At 36.9% G+C, this 21985-nt stretch overlaps 2 protein-coding genes across 7 annotated transcripts in view; one reads left to right on the top strand and one right to left on the bottom strand.

Moving 5' to 3' along the window:
• The window catches only part of POLK (DNA polymerase kappa), a 67978-nt gene extending 53655 nt beyond the window's left edge, over positions 1 to 14323 (bottom strand). The window contains exons 1-4 of one of the 5 annotated variants that reach the window (XM_059175263.1): positions 14036 to 14323; positions 8918 to 9046; positions 6253 to 6361; positions 423 to 605 (exon numbers count right to left, since the gene is read on the bottom strand). The gene's annotated coding sequence lies outside the window, so the exon portion shown is untranslated. Of the gene's footprint in view, positions 1 to 311; positions 332 to 422; positions 606 to 6252; positions 6362 to 8917; positions 9047 to 14035 lie in introns of those variants that run through there. The other 4 variants (XM_059175264.1, XM_059175262.1, XM_059175266.1 and 1 more) reach the window with 4 other exon arrangements.
• Positions 14324 to 14596: 273 nt separating this feature from the next.
• CERT1 (ceramide transporter 1) overlaps positions 14597 to 21985 on the top strand; it is a 110400-nt gene continuing 103011 nt past the window's right edge. Inside the window, exons 1-2 of one of the 2 annotated variants that reach the window (XM_059175267.1) lie at positions 14597 to 14828; positions 20484 to 20618. In XM_059175267.1, the coding sequence (XP_059031250.1) occupies positions 14733 to 14828; positions 20484 to 20618 (231 nt within the window). In that variant the 5' untranslated portion in view covers positions 14597 to 14732. The remainder of the gene's footprint in view (positions 14829 to 20483; positions 20619 to 21985) is intronic. The other variant, XM_059175268.1, reaches the window with a different exon arrangement.

Raw genomic sequence — 21985 nt, 5'->3', positions numbered from 1 at the left:
TGAGCAAGACAACACAAGCTGGAGGAGCGGCAGAGGAAGAGGGAGAAGCAGGCTCCCCACTAAATAGGGAGCCTAACTCAGAGCTGGAGCTCAACGCAGGGCTCAATCCCAGGACCCCGAGATCATGACCTGAACGTAAGGCAGATTCTTAACGAATTGAACCACCGACGTGTCCCATACAAATGAAATATGCATTTCTTAATACTACTAAAATAATTACCTTTAAAAATACTTCATAGATGGTAAGAAAATGAAGAAAAAGTTACAACAAATGAATACCATAATATATAATCAAGTGAAACACTTCTTACAAATAGAAGAAGCAGAAGCAGGATGATGGGATGTCACACAAGAAAATGGGTTATGAAAGAAGGTGGTGACTTCCATCTTAGATGTTCTCATTCTCAACTTCGATTACTCACTCTGGGGAAACCAGCTGCTATGTGAGGCAGCCTGACAGAAGGTCCATGTGAGTGCGTTTGGAAGCAGATCCTCTTCCAGTCCAGTCTTCAGATGAAACTGCAGCGCTAGATAACAGCTTGACTGCAACCTCATGATCCAGAGACATCTAGTTAAGCCATGCTGGGATCCTTGATCTACTAAAACTGTTAGATAATAAATTAATAGCTTACTTTTAAATTCTATAATTATCTCTTTATGGATCAGCACTGTACAGAGACCAAAGTTTGAGTAACACTGCTAGAAAACAGTTGTATCCTAAAGATTAGTAATACTGTTGTTTGAACAAAGGTGAAAATTTTACATATACTAGTAAACTAATCAACTGAATAACTTTTATGCCAAATACATTTTTCTGCTAGAGTGTGTACAAGAAAAAAAAGGCAAGTTTTTTTTGTAGTACTTAATAAAGCTAAAATACAAATTTCAAGAGGGCAATACCTGGTATAGTGCTAGGCCACTGAGCTTGTTACTTAAAAAATAAATGTTGAATGAATGAATGAATGATGGGTAAATTAATATACAGAAAATAATAAAATTAATGGTAATACCTCAGTGAAGTCTTTTTAAATGCAGTAACTATAAAAAGTAACATTTGGATCTTACAGTGTTTTACGTGTATAATTCTATTTAATTTTCCTAAGAAATGAGGAAACGATGGTGTGAAGACTTAGATGTACCTTAGATAAAATAATAATTGGTGAATTTGAGACTGTATTTTAGGCCTAGCTTCAAAACCCTCATGCTTAGCCATAACATGATAAATACAAAGAAGGTAAAATAAAAAATTACTGAAATCTTACCAAAAAAGAAGGAACAGTAGTTTTTTTTTTTTGTAGATTTCATGGAATGTGAAGGTGGTATAAATAATAGATAAAATCATTTATTGCTGTAATATAAAACAAAATTTATGGCCTAACCTTATTTTTAGATGATATCATAATTTTGAAAACTCTCTAAAAGCCTAAGAAGTCTCTGAATGAAGAATATGAGATAATGACGAGGAAATGAAAATAAAATTATTAAAATATGATGTCCGTTCAGACTGTACTAAAATGTATTTGGGAACGATCTGAAGACCTTTCTAGTGAACCAAAGGGTAATATATTAAATAATCATGGTATCTAAAACAAAGAGTTCACTTCTACCAGGGACTGTCTTATGTAATAATACCAATAAAAATTAATTTCTGCCTAAAGCCAACATAAAACAAAGGGAAAACATTATTAAAAAAAAAAAAAAAAGAATATTCTGAGGAGCCTAAGTGGCTCAGTCGGTTAAGTGGCTGCCTTCAGCTCAGGTCATGATCCTGGGGTCCTGGGATCGAGCTCCACAATGGGCTTCCTGCTCAGCAAGGAGCCTGCTTCTCCCTCTCCCTGTCACTCCCCTTGATTGTGCTTTCCCTCTCTCTGTCAAATAAATAAAATCTTTTGAATAAACAAAATATAGAAAGAAAGAAAGAAAGAATCTTCTCTGAACATGAAAACTTCCTAAATCTGGTCTCTGTACAAGTCAAAGTAGCAGCCGAAGTGATTTCTTTACAATACTGTCAGTGGTTTCTTCCTTTTTCAAAATATATCCAACCTCTCTAAATGTGGGAGACGGGGTGAGGAAGATGCAAATAAAAAGTATGAAATTCCATAAAGGTTGGCCATATTGTTAAAAATACATATAAATAAATGATAACATTTTCAAACAACTTCTTTATGTTAAGCAGGTACTAAGTGTTTAAAAAGAATTCTCTCATGATTACTCACTAATTTAGATATTATCTCACTAAAGTATATATTGGTAAAATACATAAAGAAATTGAATCTTAGAGAATTTATGTAATTCACCGAGGATCACCCAGAGGTGTCCAAGCTGAAATTAAAATAGAAGATTCTGGCTCCAGAGCCCACATTCCTTAATCAGTATGCTAAATATATAATGAAGATGCCAGCAGGCTTATCTTATTTTTTTAATTATTGAAAGATACTTTAATCAGATATAAATTTGACAGGCTTTTTTTTTTCTTTCAGTAGTTTAAAGATGTTGCTCCACTCTTTTCTAGCTTCCATAATTGTTAAGATTATGATAGTTCATACTGTTGTTCCCTGTATGTGATGTGTCATTTCTTTCTGACTGTTTTCAAGTTTTTCTCTTCATTTTTGGTTTTCCTCAGTTTGGCTATGATGTACCCAGGCACAATCCCCCCTCCCCAAAAGAAAGAGATACTCTAGGTTCCTGTATTTTCCATGAACACCTTCCCTTACTTCTACTTCCTCTTCATCTGTCCTTTTAAAGATATGAAAGTTTTCTCTGTCCTTGACATACAGCAGCAGTGCTCTTCTCAACCTCTCCTATCTCATATTGCATACATTTACATTTTCCCCCAAAATTACCCTCAGGGAGGAAGGGAAAAAAACACTTCCTGAGCCTTAAAAATATCCTGACCCTTTTGTCAAGAATGTGAATAATAAAATCTGTTTAAATTATGCACCTGTTAAACTTCTGTCTGCAGTATCATATATTAATCTTAATCACAAAATAGTTTCGGTTTCACCCCATAAAAAAGTAACAATAATCACTAGAAAGAAGTAAAGTTTTTTTTTAGAAAAGACCTTCATCTCTGGAATTTATTAGCATTTTTTCATAGATTTTTCACAGGTCTGCTTGAGGGCAAAAGAAAATATTTCTACATATAGGGCACCAATCACTTTGACTTCACTTTGGTTTTTGATAATTCTCCCAGATCATGATTTATACAGTGTGGTTCTACTATGAAATGCTTGTTACGATGGGATCCCATGATTGCCATGCTTTTCCTATGCAAAAAACTAAAACTTCTGTCAATATTTTATCATTAACTATTCTCAATGGGCAAATATTAAATACTTTATAAATGATTTTTTATACACCTATTTTAATGCAAAAATTTCACTGGATTGTATAAAGATAAATTAACTAGTAGTATACATACTTTGATCTTTAATCAAGTACTTTGGAATCTTTAGGATGAATGCTTTATTTGATCAAATTATTATTATTTTGGAATTAAAATGGCTAACCCATAACTTGAGATAGGAGAAGGAAATAAAAACTAGTTTGTGGCTGGTTATAAAAGAAAGATTAAGGAACACAGTTAATTAACCTTTGGCTTAAAAGAATCTATTAGACTCAGTTTTAGTTTTAGTTTCTTCTTCGAGCAACTTTATTGTAAGCACAGATATTTCATACCTTATTTTTTCTTAGAAACCTTCCAATGAACAAAATATTAAATTTTTAACAGAATAAAATTCACTCTATCTTACAATTTCTATATGGATTCGATTCTTACAGATTGAAGATACATTATAGTGATCCCTTTATAAATGAATGAAAGATACATTATGGTATCTTAGGGAACTTACTTTCTTATATCTTGAATATTTTGCTATTTCATTATCCTAGGAATTATTAAACATTTATGCTAAAAGATAAAATAATAAGAAAGAAAAATAATGGAATCATCAGAAAGATGACCTGGCAGTGAAATAAATTATCACTATTATATCATCCTTCAGTTTTCTAATTGTGTTGCCCACAGTATCACATCTTTGAAGGAAAAGTATAAGAAAAATATAGATAATATATACTATTATACACTATTTTTGCAAGGGGTTGGGTTTTGGTAGCTTTCAATGATGAAGGTTTTTAATGAAAGCTAAACACAGTTGAAAGTTCTGAATTTTTCACTTTCTGCCCATACTGGCAAAGATAAGAAAACTGACAGAAGAGTTTCATAATTATTAAACAAATAAGAAGATGAGTATAAAGAAACTAATTGCACTCTTGACCATAATAATGAAGTTGATCTTGAAAACAAAATCTAAGAGTATGAATTTTCAGATGACTCAAATACATATCTTCTCAAATTTAAGAATCAATGAGTAAAGAATGAATTTGTAAGAAAAGCAAATATGGCATTCCCATCCAGTTAGTCATTCAACAGGAAGGAATTCATCACAGAGTATTTTGCAACAAGAACTTGGAACATCCCATTTTGTTAACAGGACATATGACAGTTTATGATATTTATGCACTAAAAGTTACTTAATATGGCTTGTAAGTCAGCAAATGTCTAAGGCAGATGTGTATATAAAGGGAAAAGGAAGGAAATAGATGATGTAGAAATGAAAACCTTATTGGACTTGTATTTCTAAGGGTGTTTAAAATATAAGAATGAAAATATTTTATAATTATGGAGGAAAGAAAATAGATGTCTTCTCTTTAACAAGATTATGAGATATCAAAGTTTTCAATATTACTGCATTTTGATGTTATAAGCAAAGATAAAGAACCAGACATAATGATAAGCTAGAATCTATTAAAGATGCATATTATACCTGGAAGCTTTATTTATAAGATGGAAAGATCCAGGATCATGCATAAAAATTGAAGAGTAGCTACTCGCTTTCAAAGGACATTCATTACTCACTTTAGAAAAATATAGAATAAAAATTTGCTAAGATTCAATTTTTATTGCAATCCCTAATGAAGTTGTTGTTCATCATCTCTTGTTACTTCTCAAGATTATTCATAAAATTACTCAAAAATATAAAAAATAAAATGATAGATACAAATGACTATTTTTTCTGAGATATACTCTTATACTAAGAGTTAAATCAATACATAATTCCTTTATCAACATTAGATAAAAGAATAATTGCAAAAGAAATCACTTAAATTATCTATAGATAATTAAAACATAGACTTGCTAGCATACCCCTTTAGTTATCACAGATAAGTCCGGAAACTGTCTCTATAATATACTACTGCAGCTTAAAAATGTATGTGGATAAATTTTCTTCAAAAGAAAAACTTCAAACTAAAGAGAAACTATGCAACATACCCAGAATGTTATCAGGCTCTAACAGATTCTCAAAAGTTTAATCATTTCAGGATAATAGTTGTCTTTGCTTTTGTTTTTTGAGTCTAAAATCAACTTTATATATATTGAAAGTACATATTATAAGTCTCTGAGTTTCAAAGTCCTAGCTAGACTATTAATTAGCTACGACTTTGGGCAATTCAGTTAACTTCTCTGAGCATTAATTTCTTTATATGTAAATAAAGATGTCTATTTTGCAGGATTTTTGTGACGCGTGAACAACAAACATAATAAACCTAAAGCAATGTCTAATATTGAGTAGGTTCTTAACAAATGATACTTACTCCTTACAAAAAGCCATGCTGGAATTTGGTTCTTTAGTCTCTCATTAGTTTTAACCTGTTAGTAATTTTTTCTCCTGAGCCTTGTTAATTGCAGTTCCTATAGCTTCTCTTTATTTATTTACTTATTTTAAAATATTTTATTTATTTATTTGACAGATAGAGATCAGGAGTAGGCAGAGAGGCAGGCAGAGAGAGAGAGAGGAGGAAGCAGGCTCCCTGCTGAGCAGAAAGCCTGATGTGGGGCTCCATCCCAGGACCCTGGGATCATGATCAGAGCCAAAGAAAGAGGCGTTAACCCACTGAGCCACCCGGGAGCCCCTACAGCTTCTCTTCAATCACCAACCACATAAACTTACTCCATTCCTCCTTAGATATTTACTGAACACTTACTATGTGACAGGCAATTTAAATCTTTACTTGTTCTTTAATAATACTGGCACTGTTAAAAACATATCAATATTGTTACACACTTAATTATTACCTGTATTCCTAGACAGTACAATGCTAGATAGCAATGAATCTATGAAACATGTGGTATAGATCTCCTATTTTTATAGCACCCTACAGGACAATCACATAGGAAGTCTTAATAAATACCTTAAATGAGGATGAACATAAACTGTATATTCATAAACTGTATCACCATAACATCATGTATAGTTCTATGACAGTATTTCCCAGCTTACTTGACTAAGGAGAAGAGGATCTGAAATTACAGTAAAAGTGAAACAATGAAGGGGCTGGGGAGAAAAACAGGAAGCAAAACACATTTACAAAATAACCATTATGAGGATCCTACCAATATTTAAAAATACCACACTGCTTATACAGTAGGATTTCAACATATTGAAAAGCGAATTTCTCAATGTAAGTTAAAGAGGTTAAAATTTAGAAACTCAAAAGCTTGAGGGTTAAAAACAGAAAGAAAGTGTACATACAGAGAGTGGATATTAATAGCACTATTCATCTATTATGAATGTGTACTGTGTACTTTTTAGACTAAAGGATTTCTTACTGTTATAGTGAAATCTATGAAATACTAACCACTCCTGACAAGTTTTTATCCCACAACAACAAACAGATATAAATCAAAGATAATGGAATACAATTTCAATTTTATTCAATAGTAAGAAAGAATATTTCTGCTTGGAACATGCCTGGCTTGGCCCTCCTCTATACAACAGGAAACAAGATTAAAAAAAAAAAAAAAAAAGTAGCTCTATAAATTCTGTCTCTAAAATCACTGTTTTACTGCCAAATGTTAGAACATTCTATGTGATGTGACATTTTCCTAAGTAGCAACATGCAGTACAAAAAGGTATCAGTGAGTTACCCCCACACCCCATACAGTTGTCCTTGAGTTAAAAATGTTAAAGATCAATAAACAAGGGAATCCAAGAGATACATGCAAAGTCACCTTAGGAATCAGAGTAACAGAATAAGACCTAGCAGTATGAACATAATAATAATTGATGTTAATAAAAGTGTTTTGATCCAAATGGAGTGTGGGTGGTTAGAAAACAGAAGAAAGAAAAAAGAAAGCAAGGAAAGCAATTATTGGCAGTGCCTACTTAAATATCCATCTCCATAACAGGAATAACCTAACTTAATGCTACTCATCATTTAGAATCATAATTATTCCCCTTGGAGGAAAACAAAAATATGAGATTAAGATGTAGGAAGAAGACATCAAGCCTAGATCTGAGACCAGGAAGATAAGAGCAATCACAGGGCCTGAAAAAATGTGAAAGGATTAGGGGGCTCTTGGGATACTGAGACAGGAAACAGGATTGAAGTAAGAATTAAGAATAGCAATAACATTAGCTTTCCTTCTCTATTCCTATGAGTCAATTAAAACAGAATGGGAGGTTCCATTACAGATTATTTTTCTCCCAGCTTCTCACTATTTCTCACCTACTCCTTCTTCTGTTTGTCCCATCACTGCTGCCAATGACTGCTATGGTAGGCAAGGAATACAAGAGGGAAAATATTAACAGGCGTTAGTTACATATAATACATATAAACAATAGTAATGCAGGGGAAAGGGAGAGATGAGGAGAAAGAAACCAGTAAAGCATATGTAGGAAGGAGAAATTTCATAGCTATCTGGCTATGGGGACCAATCGTATGTAAAGAATGCACATAATCTGGTGAGATTAACTACAAGGTTTTTATTCAACCAGATTTTATGACCAGTTTTTGTTTTTTTGTTTTGTTTTGTTTTGTTTTTTTACCAAGTGCAAAAGTTTGTTCTGTTACTCAAAAAATCTGATAGATCCTCTGAAAATGTGCTAAGGAAGCCATGAAGGGAGGACTATCATGCATGTACCACTTGTGAAAGGTTGCATAGTCCAGCTGGAAGAAGGTTTCCCCTTTGTCCAGTAATAGCAAGCAGGCCTCACCAAAAAACAATTCAAGAAACCTGTTCACACTGCTCCTGGGCACTTTAAATTGCCCAAAGGACTATCTGAGGTCTTCTAAATGGTCTCTCTTCAGATACATCTATCTCATGAATACAAATATGTTTCCTTAATGATTTGTATGTTTTCCCTCTAGTTTGGATCCTTTCCACATAGATAAGCTACTCCTTCTTCAATAGCTAAAATCCTATTGGAAAAATTCATCCCTATGGGAGGAACCCCTCCTGAGCTCCACAGTGACTGGGGAACCCATTTTGCTGGTCAAATATTACAGCAAGTCTGAGCTGTTTGGCCATTTCTACAGCATTTTCATTGTTACCATCCTCAGTGTTTAGAACAAGCAAACCAACCAAAAGCATCATCAAAATTCAACTGGCAAAATTTGTGGAAATCGTCCAACTCCCTCAGCCAAAAGTATCGCTGATGGTACTAAATCTCAGATCCACCCCTTCAGAACTCGTAAACTCTCACACTTTGAAACAATTACTGAGTGCTCTGTATCTCTAGCTTCCTTCAGACACACGTAATAAAAGAAGATATATTTCAGTATTGCAAAGGCTGAATCACATCCCTCAAAAATAATCATGCTCTAGTATGGCAATCTTCCCACAGCACACTCCTGGGAGATGAAGTCCTGCAACACCATGCGCTGCAACCTGCGGATTTCATTTCTTGGAAAAGACATCTCCAAAAAGGTTCTCTTCAAGCTCAATGGAAAGGCCCTTATCAAGAGTTACGGGCCATCCTTGGGCCACTAAACTCCAAGAGTTGACTTCCAGATTCATGTGTCTCATCTAAAGAAAGCTCCAAACCCTGGCTGGACCTGCATATCAACAGCTGACCTTAAATTGAAGATTTCCAGGAAATGAAGCATAGGACACTGAAGCAGACAGCCTCTCCAAGATGACAGGATCAGGCCTGTTTATTCTCTTCTTTCAGCATTTTCTCACCTCATTTTCTCCTTGTCTATCCTGGAGAGACAATGCCCTCATTAGAATTTCCCAATCTCTTGAAGAAAGGGGAAAACTTTCTGATTGTTGGATCTGTCTACAGGAGTTGCAACCCTTTAGTCTTCCCCATAGCAAAATCTTCCTTCATCTCCATGACCACTAACCGTACCCACATCCCTCCAGATATTTCTTACAGAGTCAAACTTCTACAACCAGGTTTTCCTGTACTTTGCTTTGAGCTCTCCCCTATCATAACTCTCAGAGCAACTAACCACATTTATTCTGCCTATACGGTTTCCTGTTTACTACTTTAGGTCAGCTCCCTTGTAATAAAACAAGCCCCCTCTGTATACCCTTCAAGAATAAAGTCCATAGAACAGGATAGTTTCTCCCTAATTATTCCCCAAACACCACTGACACTTGGTTCAAAGGGCCAATTGAATAATCCCAACTAACAGCACTATTAATCAAACTCTCGCAGGAGTCTTGCGTGCACAACCTGGTTTTATCTGCCTGTGGCAAGTGGCCATTCATTGCCCAATGTTTACACAGCTGTCAGACTGGAGGCCAATACTTAGCCCATGGACATCCACAATAAATCTGAAGCCTTTTACTCTTCCTCCCATTGGTCTTCTGCAACAAACCTTCATTGCTGCCTTAAATGGGAACTCCCAGGAGTTATACATTACTCAGATTTGCCTCCATCATAAGGGCGCTTATCCCATTGGTGGGTGTTCATGCCAGGAAATGAATGATTAGGAATCTCTCTCTGGGACTGGGAAAACTTGCTGATTCCAGCACTAAGGCAATAGTAGGTCAACAATGATCACATATCTCATTAAAGTTGTTTTGGATAATCACATAGCCCTTGATTACCTACTTGTTGAACAAGATTTTTATGCAATAGCAAACACCACCTGTTGCATATAGATAAATTCCTCTGGAGAAGTAGAAAAACCCAGAGAGCAAGCATATTGACTACAAAAAATTCTACCTGTCTTTGGTCCTTGATCTTGTTAGCTGGTTGTCTTCAGGTTTGGGCTAATTTAGAATACACAAACGGGGTCATTATTCTTCCCAACTTACTTAGTATTATTTTTAGGTTTTATACCTGTTGCCTTTCAAACCTTTGTAGAAACTTTGGTGTACTCTACAGGGGATCTCCAATATTTAAAATTTCAGTAAGATACAGACTTTCGATGGAAATGCCTGAAGAGTTCTCCATCCTACCTTCTCCTTATTCAAATGCTGCCTTAACAATTTCCAATCTGTGTACTTCCCTCCAATGTGGAACATGACACCTAGAAAGGCCCTTCCTGGCACAGAGGGACAAAAATTATTCTAATAAGGAACAGATGACCCAACTCGTGATCAGCACTGCTTTTAAAGAAAGATCTTTATCAAAGGGTGGAAATGTGAAAATACGTTAAGGAAACCTCAAGTAAAACTGGAGTTGGAAAACCCTGAAGAGAGGGCTCTCAAAAACTGACCACTCATCATAACTTGAACAGTCCGGAAGGAAGAAGGAAGATGACCTTTTGGTGCTAATAGCAAGCTGCCCTTTCCTGAAGCCAATGAGAGGCTACCACCACTTCCAACTCTCATTTTCTTTCAATGAACTTTTGTTCAAAATAACCCCTCCAGACTTCCACCTTTCCTCTATAAATTGAAGCTCTCCTCTGTTCTCTGGATTTGCCCTTGGTTCACCAAGGTTTGCTTGTCCCAAATTGCAATTCCTCTGCTATTCTTGAATACACTTGATTTTTTTTTTGTAATTATTTTTTTAAAATTTATTGAGTACACTTGATTTTGCTGGCTGAATCACTTACCTTTTTCTTTTAGAAAGTTGACAATCCTTTAAAGTTCATTCATAGACTAGTACAGTTGGCTTGCTTACACTAAATAAGAATATACCTGTTAAGATCTCAGTTTAACTGAAAACCATTTATTTGGAAGATAAGCATGCCAAATGCTGATCATGGATAGGTAAAATACAATCTTTTTTTTTTTTTTCTGCACCAACACAAAAGATCAAGATACTAAGGGGAGCAATCGAAGTATCGAGGAATACTCGATATTCCTGTATCCACTTTACACACTATATCCAGTTTTGTGAATACACTTGTAAGGGTATTTTCAATAATTCCTTATAACATCACAAAAGATGAAAACATACAAGTTTCTTGTAGTCCTTTACATTTCTGAAACTAGTGTTTACATGTTCAGACATGAACATAGATGCATTCACCACCATACAAATGAATATCCATTTTGATATACAAATATTCATTTACAAATGCATTTAACAGCATGACTTTGGGGATATAGATAATAAAAAGCAACTGGTTAACTAATAATGTTATTTATTAAAGTTAGTATTTATTAAATACACATCCAAATCCATGTGATTATTAAGGATGAAGCCAGCTAAGATTCACACCCAGGGACTATCTGCTTGCTCACTCTGAACTCACATGAATCATCATAGTGGCAGTTCTTGAACAGGTCTCACAGGAACATTGAAGAGAAGCTAGTATCATCAGTTAGTATTCAAAACAGGGGAAACAAAGCATTTAAAGGGACACGTAGTTCTGGTTAAATTGGAAAAGGCAGAGAGGCTTTAAGAGAAGCTTTCACATTTTTTAAATTTCTGAACTTCATTTAGGGAACTCGATGAATGTTATAAACACAGTAGCAAGTCATAAAAATCTACTAAGTTATATTATTTTGAATAATTTTTATAACGTGGTGGAAAGATAAGCAAACAAGGACAATCCTTTCTTCTTTAGAATTCTAAGTAGCCATTGTTTTTAACTGAAAAGACCTGCGGCAAGTGGCCTATAAAGATCCAGGAGGAGGATTAGGTAAGAGGGTTAGAGAACAGGGTTTGTCACTGTCAAGGGGTAGGAAAAAAGGTTACCTTCTTTCAAACACTAGCTCAGCTATTAAAGTAACATTTGTACTTTGCTTACCTTGTTTTCTGTTATAACCTCCTGCAAGGCAGAGCTCCCTATGGCCCCCTTTTAACTTTTTAGTATCTTAAAATCACCCAGTCATCAGCAAAGTATCTTGCAAATTATATGTTCATTAAATTAATTGAAAGATAGAAATATAATACCAATTATATTGAATGCCTTCTATATGCTGAGCACTATTCTAGGGACTAAGGATAGAAAAAAGTTATGGAAAAAATGGATGAAAAAAATTTAAATTCTTGCCTGCATGGGACTTACATTCTAGGAAGCAAAATAATATATACAGTCTAAAATATTCATTTTAACATTTATCATGGGATCTTCATGTATGTTAAATGATTTTTTTCTCAGAATGCCCTCTCCCTCAACCCTATAGCTAGAAACAGACTGCTACAGTGAAGCAATTTCCTACTAGGTGGGAACCTCAGAGATGTAAGTGCTGGTGGTTGCAACCACACACAACTTAGAAATGTGTAAAAGACAACGGAAAGTTCAATTTTAATATAAACATATACTATGCTCCCATGATTCTAAATCACATTATGAAGTTGATTTCTCAACAATTCACAATCATTTCCTTAAGACTAATGTCCTTTTAAAACCAAGAATCAAATATTACATCTAATCATATTAGATAACCAAAGGGAAAGTAAAAATTGTTACACTATTCAAAATTCTAAAGATATAATTTAGTAATTCAATAAAGAGGAAAATATGCATAAGTGGGTTTCTTCCATTTTCTCTTTTGAACGACAAACCTGGGATTATGTGTTAACATGTTGTCAAAGTATTTTCAAAAGCATTATCTCAAGTTTTATTCATCTGAATGGCGTTCTATTATGAATTACTACTTGATTTCACACTGGAAAAATGATCTGTAACCTATTTACAACAAATTCAGCATGCATAAGCATCAATTTAAGGAAACAAAAAGATATCGTAGGTACTTCTCAGAGACATGACCCATCATTTTGTTTTTTTTTTTTTCCTGAAAATCCCAGTTAAATTGACCTCTATGGCTACCAGAGTTATTTCTGGCCACTGTGCCTTTTCCCTCATACTCAAAATTTCACTCCTATTCTCCATGTACTACAGTACACAGGTACCCTTTCTAACCTTTAATAATGAATTTTGTTGTTGGCAATTATTAGGAAATTGACAAGATGTAAAAGTAGCAAACAAGAGGAGAAAGAATGGAAGTTACAAATTAAAGATCTCACAATAAAAATTATCCCAATAATTTATGCAAAAATAGACAAAGATCCATTAGCTCTTCTATTGTCGTTCTTTCTACTAATTCAATTCTAGTCAAAGACTAGAATTGCCTAATCTCTTACTATTCAGTAAGACTATTGCATTTTGGGTTTTCTTACGCAATGAAGTTTCTACTCCACAACCTTTCCTATTTCTCAGAGACACAGGTCCGTAGAGATGGTTAACCCGGCTTTCGGGAAGGTACTCATTGACAACTTAGAATAAACTCCAGTCTACCATTTCACATTCTCATTTTACTTTAAAAATTCTTCAAACGTTATTTATTCTCTGACATCTTCAAAAGTACTATCAACAAAATGAACACTAAATCCAACAATAGGAAGTGATTGCTCTGGTGAGAAGGGGCTGAGAATTCTTCCTCCAAACGCGGGAAACCTCAAGTTTGAAGTTTAACTTCTAAAGAGCGAGATAAAAAGACCTTCAACATTTGCAGAGGGGATTTGGCGGACAGAAACCCCGTTTTCGCTAGAAAGGGTGCAAACCACTGGCCCGCGGTTGAGGCAGAAACGCCAGTACATTCCCACCCTGGAAAGCAGCAAGATGCTCCCGGGCTTTCAGGAAACAGCCGTGGAAGGCAGGCCCGGCATCCTCAGCAGTGTTATCTCACGTCCGGGCCCGCAAGCTCCGCAGGTTCGTCATAAACACGCTAGGCAGAGATAGAAGGGTGGCCGAGGGGACGGATCGCACAACTGTCAAACGAAGCCCACCCACCACCTGACTCGTCCCTAAGGCGACAGCCTTCCCCGCACGGATCACTCACCGGTTGCCTCAGGATCCCGACTACAACTCCCAGGAGGCCGCGCGATTGACGGAGCAGCGACCTTCCCAGAATGCAACAGAACGGGAACTCCATCCCTCCTTCTTTCTCTGCTCCTCCCACCATTCCACTCTGCGTCATCCGGGAGAACCGGAGGTAGGGTGCGGGAGGGGACCTCCAGCCCTCGGCGTGCTTCGTCAGACGTTGGGAGGGGGACGGGGCGGGGAGCAGAGGGAGAATGGGAGGACGAAGGGGAGGGAAAAGGGGAGGGGAGGGTAAATAGTGGGCCAGGCAGGAAGATGGCGGCGGTAGCGGAGGTGTGAGTGGACCCGGGTTTCTGCAGCCGGATTTTCTCTTCCCTTCTTCTTTCCTTTCCCTTTTCTGTTTGAGGTTGGCATCGAAGGGGCTGAGTTCGGGTGGTGGCGCCGGGCGCAGCGCAGGGGTCACGACAACGGCGACGGCTGACGGCTGGAAGGGCAGGCTTCCTTCGCCGCTTGTCCTCCTTCCCCGGTCCGCTCGGTGTCAGGCGCGGCGGCGGCGGCGCAGCGGCCAGACTTCGTCCCTCCTCCAGCTCCCCCCCAAGCCGGAGCGGGCATTCTTCCCTTCGCCATCCCCCGGCCCTTCACCCCGGGTACTGGGCGCTTCCTCCGGCGCAGCTCAGGGAGCGGGGGCCGGTCTCCTGATCGACTGTCGCGCCTCCATGTCGGATAACCAGAGCTGGAACTCGTCGGGCTCCGAGGAGGATCCGGAGACGGAGTCCGGGCCGCCTGTGGAGCGCTGTGGAGTCCTCAGCAAGGTGAGCAACCCGCGGGTCCGAAGGCCCCCTGCTCAGACTCCACCTGCCGCGAGGAGAGCCGCTGAGGGGATGGGGTGGGGTTGGACGGGAGTCACGGACTGTCCCGGGGCGGGGGCTGCGGAATGTGCCGGGGTGCGGGGCTGAGTACTGCCGCAGGAGTGCCAGGGTGGGGGTGGGGGGCGGGGGAGAAGGGGACTGTCCTGTTCGCTTGTCCTGGGGCTTGGCGGCGGTGGCGGCCGAAGACTGGAGAAAACGTGTCCCAGCCCCGGATTCAGTTTGGGAGTGGGATGCGCACGGTGACTTGGGACTCAGCGACATCTGTCCCGGGTGTAGGAATCCGGGTTGGGCAACAACAGTGTGCGAACCACTGGGTATGGGAGCAGTGCAGATCGGAACTCTCAAACGAGGTTAGTCCGGAGATGCAGAGCAGGTTTGGAAGATTCTGTGGATGCGGTGGTGTAGACAGTAGCCGGAGCAACTGGGCATGGTGCGGAAATCTGAGGTGGTAAACTGTGCCAAGTTAGATGTAGTGAGAGGTCTCAGCGAGGAGGACTTTTGTACTTTTTCCCTCATCCTTTTCCTCAGTTCAGAAAAGAGCTATTGAATCGGCACGTGATAGGTACGAGAAATACTCATAGTAACTTGGGACATGTCAGAATAGAAGCCGACCTTTAGTCCAGGAAGAAGAGAACTATTAATAAAAAAATAAATAAATAAAAAATCTTGCAAAGGGCCAGAATAAGGAAAACACATCTTATCTTTCCTGAAATTTTTAAAACCCTTTTTCAAAATTTTAGCAAAGCACATAGTTGTAGGTAACTAAGTCGATGAGGCCCTTTTTAGGAGAGAAGATGGATGATTCTTTTCTTTTGATAGTACATGGTTTAGGGTTTGTTTCTTCGTTTAAAGTTTTTGCTATGAGAAGACCCACGTTGCCTTTTTTACTTCCTTCTCTCTTCCTGTTAAAGTTTTAGAAATGCCAGTCCCTCAGCAAAGCTGGTCATAAGATACAAGATCATGTGCAGCCACTGACTATTAAGAAACTACCCTGCGTCCATTAGACATACTTACGCTAAGCATTTGGACATTTATTGTGGAATTGTTTCATACTAAGTTTTTCTGTTATCTTTAGAAGGTGGTGAAAAAGGCGTTAGGTAAGACATGAATGTTGGAATTAAGACTTGGAAGTGTTAACTTTTATTTCCGTGGCAGAAAAATCATGATGTGTCTTGATATTGTCATCATTGGAATTGCAGTGAAAGGCTTTCAGTAAAGTGAAGCACCCTCGGGTTTCTTTAGATTGAATGTAGGTTGTAATTTAGTTATCTGTACTTAACACATTGTATAGTAGGTATACATTGTAAGGTTGAATTTCAGGTTTGTTCTTTGCTTCTGAATTCTGATAGATTCATCACTTATCTCATTAAATGAAAGCTGACTTTCATTTAATGTATAGTAGGTATACATTGTAAGGTTGAATTTCAGGTTTGTTCTTTGCTTCTGAATTCTGGTAGATTCATCACTTATCTCATTAAATGAAAGCTGACTTCCAAACTAGTATTATGGTAGTGGTAAGTGTTTTACAGAACAGGCTGAACTTTTAATCTATTTGGTATTACTCTTTTGGGGGGGTTGAGGGGTGACTAGTGGAAAGAGTCCCCAGTGCTCTGAGTATTCACTGTTTGCATAGCAATATAGTAGGTACAGTATGACAAAAAATGAAAAACTATCTCCTTGATATGTAAATGTTGAGAAACATACTTTTGATCACTTCTATGGTAGGTAAATAACTTTGATATTGCTGCATATGTAGAATCAAAAGGAATATAGTTTTTGGCATTTTTGTTAACAGCTATCATGGTAATTTCCCTGAAATTTAACAATGTATGATTATATATAATGATTTCTGGAAGCTTTTTAATCAAGAATATTTTATATTGAGGATGCCTGGGTGGCTCAGTCGGTTAAGCATCTGCATTTGGTCCAGGTTGTGATCCCAGTGTTCTGGGGGAGTCCAGTCCTGAGTCAGGCCCCAAGTGTGGTCCCCTGTTCAGTGGGGTGTCTTGTCGCTGCTCCCTTTGCTTGTGTGAGTGTTCTCTCTCTCTCTCTCTGTTAAATGAATAAATAAAATATTTTTTAAAAGCATATTTTATATCGAGAACATGTTTTAAAATTTAAAGTACATTTATATTTTGATCTGTTTGTATTCACCTAGTAATTTATGCAAGAGTTAGAACTCAGCAACTGTTTTTTTTTTTTCCCTTTAATTGAGTAATGTAGATAAGTCTCAATACTAATGTGTTTTGTTTCTTCCCCTCCCAAATGGAATGAATTTGGAATGGGTGGAGGGCATAAACTTATATTGGAAATACACCAGTCCAAATTTTTTATTTTTCTTTGTAGTAATTTAAAATACATGGAAATACCAATGATGCATATTTTCTATGGAATCACTTTTTTTTTTTTTTTTTTTTAAGATTTTGTTTATTTGAGAGAGAGCGGGAGTGAGAGAATGAACAGGGGATGAGGTTAGAGAGAGAGAAGCAGACTCTTCCCCTGAGCAAGGAGTCTGATGCAGGGCTCAGTCCCAGAGCTGGGGAATCATGACCTGAGCTGAAGGCACCTAACCAGCTGAGCTACTTTAGGCTCCACAAATACTGGATAGACAGTAATTCTAGGTGGTTATAACAAATATCAGGATGGATGTTGATGGGAAAAGATTCATGCCTTCCTTACTGGGACTTGAGAGAAACAGCCTGGATAAAATAAATGCGGTCAAGTTTCTTGTGAATTCTCTCCATCCTTCAAGGTTTACCTTATCTTCTATTTCTCCACATACCTGTTTGAAATTCTATCCTTCTTTAGAGGGGTTTTTTTTTTTTTTTTAAAGATTATGTTTGAGAGAGAGCACTAGACCACAATCAGGGGGAGGGGCAGGGGGAGAAGGAGAAGCAGATCCCCTGCTGAGCCAGGAGCGCAGAGTTGGGGCTCTATCCCAGGACGCTGGGATTGTGACCTGAGCCCTAGACAGCTGCTTAACCAACTTCAGCACCCAGGAGCCCCCATGGTTAGAGTTTATCTCAAACTCTATTCTTACCATGAAGCCTTTTCTTCTTTTGCCAGCCATTTCAGATCTCCTTCCATTGAGTTCCCATAGTATTTTATTTGTAACTTGTTCTGACTCTTATTATAAATGTATTGTTTTCCTCTTGAAATTTGCATGCTGGATTATTGGGAACAGAAACCTTTGATTCTTCTTCTGTGTGTAGCCTGTTGCCTTATCTCTGTTAGATCGGGAAGAGTGAGGGAATGTTATGAGAAGCAAAAATCTGCCTTCTCGGAGAAGCTAACATTTACTAAGTAAAGGGTCTTGAAGCTCTTGTAATTTATTGGGTCTTCTATAAGAAAAACACTTTAAAAATGGAGATACAATTGCTGGGACCTGTCACTGTGCAAGAGTGAACTGCACTGAAGTTTAAGCTTCATTAGTTCTGCATAACTCTGGCTCCAACTAAGAAAATACTGTGTGCCTGGCAGTGTTGTAAGTCTATTCTTGTTTCATCTTGACAACTTTTAAGAGGTAGAGTTTGACAAAGAAACAGAGGATAAGTAACTTGACCACAGTCACATAGTTACCAGCCCTCTGAGGGGCAGTAATTAGAAATGAGGTAAGATTAAGGTATGCCACTCTAAACAATTTGTATTACAGTTAATGGGAGTTGTTCATGTAAGTTCTGGAGCTAGAGGTTCAGTGAGATTAATATGTAAGATAAGTAAGTCAGTGTGCTTAATAATTAAATAAGATTATGTAAGTTTTGAAAGAAAATGCAGAAGATACTAGAGGTAAGGTTGTTAAGCCTTCTCAGGATCTGGTAACCTGATAATTTGATTGGACTAATTGAAAATAGAGAAGAGCCAAATTTAGGGTTTAATATGAAGGAAGGATGACTAGGAGTTGATGATAGGCTATAAAGATTGACAAAAACAGTATCTCTTATGAATATAGTAGGGGTATTCATGATTTTTTTCAGCCATTCAAATAACAAGCAAATAAAGTAAAGCTCGGAGAAGTTAAATAACTTGTCAAAACTGGTTACATAACCAGTAGGGTCTATCCGATATTATATGCACTACTCTCTCCATACAATACAGGAACACTCAGCCGGGTTTGAATCTGAATGACTGCAGAAATACCACTATAGCAAAGGAAATAGAAACATAGGGAGGAAAGTGCACCTTACAGGAGGAGATAATTCAGTTTTGTATGTAACCATCATTGTTTCAAGTCAGTTTGAGTGGTGGTAAGTCACATGGAGTTAGAAATAAAGAAATGTTGATTGGGGAGCTCATAGGAAAGAATGTGTTAAATTGCGGGCATGGATGAGCTCTCAGGGAGGGGTCGTAATGATGGGCCTTAGAAGATTTAAGAGCTGAACTGTCTCAAACATGCTGAGTAGGGAATAGAAAAGTAAAGATTTCTCAATGGATATAGAGCCTGAGCCAATGTGGTATATTTTTGACAATCCATTTTGAATTAGTTTTTGGCAGATAGTGTTGGAATTAGATAGTTTTTGGAATTGTCTATACATAAAACCCCCAGAGCATAAAAATATGCAAAATCAAGAATTCCCATAGAGGTTGCGTTTCTGCCTTTGCAAGTTTATTGATTGTGATCTGCAGTGTGCAGCAAGACGTTAACAACATGGAAACCGTTTATAGGCACTAAAAACTGGCAATTCAAGTATGTTTTTGAAAACCAGGTTTTTTTTTTTTTTAAATAGTTGTATTATTACTCTTAGACTTAAAAAATCTTTGGAGAAACTTGGAAAATGAATTAATTATTTTTAATATGTATAATGAGTTCTGTGGATGAAAAATAAGGTTGATACAGACTTAAAGATTAATGATCTAGTATTTTTGCTTGGGTATAGTTATAAATATTGTACCTGTTCATATAGGAACAACTTAAACAAAAGTAATATTTGGACATGATTAGCTTCATACTTCTGTTAATTTGAAGTCTTCCTGCAGTACTTGGTGTAGGAGAATGAGAGGCTATATAACCAAACTTAACTTTTCTGTTGAATATGGTAATTATGGTAGAGACCAAAACAATCTTAGGTGTCATGAAGTTGGTGAAGAGGGGAGGATGAAAACACACAAAAAACCAGAATTTTTAACTGAAATCTGCATGTTTTATTCCTCAGATGTTAAAGAAGAAAATACAATATTTATAATTTTATAAAAATTATTGAAAATCATACAATCTAGGGACGCCTGGGTGGCTCAGTTGGTTGGACGACTGCCTTCGGCTCAGGTCATGATCCCGGAGTCCCGGGATCGAGTCCCGCATCGGGCTCCCAGCTGCATGGGGAGTCTGCTTCTCCCTCTGACCTTCTCCTCGCTCATGCTCTCTCTCACTGTCTCTCTCTCAAATAAATAAATAAAATCTTTAAAAAAAAAAAAAAAAGAAAAGAAAATCATACAATCTAGAAAATCTCAACTCACTTTTTGTAATTTTTACTGTTTACAGTTAGGCTAAAACTTTTCACATTTTAAATTTAGATTGATAGCTGATTCAGAAGTTTGGATCTCTAAAATACTGACTTGTATATTTTGTTTTCCTTCCCTCCCTCCCCCCACCTTTACCTCCAGTGGACAAACTACATTCATGGGTGGCAAGATCGTTGGGTAGTTTTAAAAAATAATACTCTGAGTTACTACAAATCTGAAGATGAGACAGAGTATGGCTGCAGAGGATCCATCTGTCTTAGCAAGGCTGTCATCACAGTAAGTTCCTCTTCTTCATTCAACAAGTATTTATTGAGCATTAGCGGTGTACTGGGAACTGTGATAGGTGATTAGGATCTATCTGTGAATAAAAGAGGAAGATCTTTGCCTTTGTGGAGTATAGAGTCTAATACTTATTTCCATGAAGTTATTATATAAAGACAGATACTATTTTTCTAGCTGTTAGAGCAAGCCCTTGAGAGATTCAGAAAAAAACACATTTGAAGACTTCATATCTGATGAGATTAGGACAGTTACATGGCAGGTTATTGAAGAAATTAAAGCAGAAAACTAAAAATAAAGGTATCTTAACATTTAAAAATTTTAACTTAAAATATTTAAGTCTATATTTATTTGCCAGCTTTTTGATGTAATGTTAACACCATCTCTTCAAATGTGGAATTGAGAGAAGTTGTTCTTGTAAACTATATCCATAATGCATGGTTTGCAATTTCCAGTTTTGATTTCTCTAAAGTGGAATAAAAACTTTAAGATAGTTTTGAAAAAACTAAAGTATAGGTTCTTCTCACTTATTGTTTCCTTAGTATTTTACAGATGTCTCACCTTTGTCTAATTCAATACCTTTTTAAAGTCTCACCTTTGTCTAATTCAATACCTTTATTGAGTCATTCTACTTAGTTTGAGTCATTCTACTTAGAAACAACCCTCTTTTTGCACTTGTATTCCAGACTTATGTAATACTAATTATGTAAGGACCACACAGGTAAACTGGCATAAACAGGTTTGGGAACAACCAAATGATTTGTTAAACATAACTGAACCTGTGGAATCAAAAGTGGTTAAGTATGCTAAAAATAGCATATAAGTTGAGAGTAGTTAGTGTGCCATGACGTATTTAATCAAAGGGCAAAAAAAACGTTTTGGCTAAAGTGGGTCAGTTGAATGGAGGTCAGTTAAGGGTGCTGTTGTTTGCCAATCTAGAAATGGGTATATTAAAAACTAATCATAGATTTTACTGATACATTCAAAGAGAATTCATGTGATAGAAATTATATTGCTTATAAAAGTAAAAAGTACTCTTTGAATCTGTGTTGATTTCTAAATCTGACATATATGTTTATGTTACACTGAGGAAAATCCTACAGTATTTTGCTCTTATTTTTCGTATATTCTGGCCTTCATGTATATTTGGAGTTGAAAACAAATTTAGTTGAATATTGAGTTGGAAAAACTTACAGAGGAATTGTTTGTAAGTGTTAAGGATGAAACTACTACTCTCCATTCTTGAGAACAATTTTAAAGAAATTTAAATTTAAAGAAATTTTAAAGAAACTTTGAACATAAAAGCTCAGTATTTATTTTGACATATATGTTATATATTATATGGTGTATTTTAAAGTTGTGTA

Source organism: Mustela lutreola, chromosome 5 (assembly GCF_030435805.1).
Source record: "Mustela lutreola isolate mMusLut2 chromosome 5, mMusLut2.pri, whole genome shotgun sequence".
In the NCBI taxonomy this organism is placed as follows: Eukaryota; Metazoa; Chordata; class Mammalia; order Carnivora; family Mustelidae; genus Mustela; species Mustela lutreola.
Note: the sequence above shows the minus strand (reverse complement) of the source record. Positions and strands in the feature narration are given on the sequence as shown.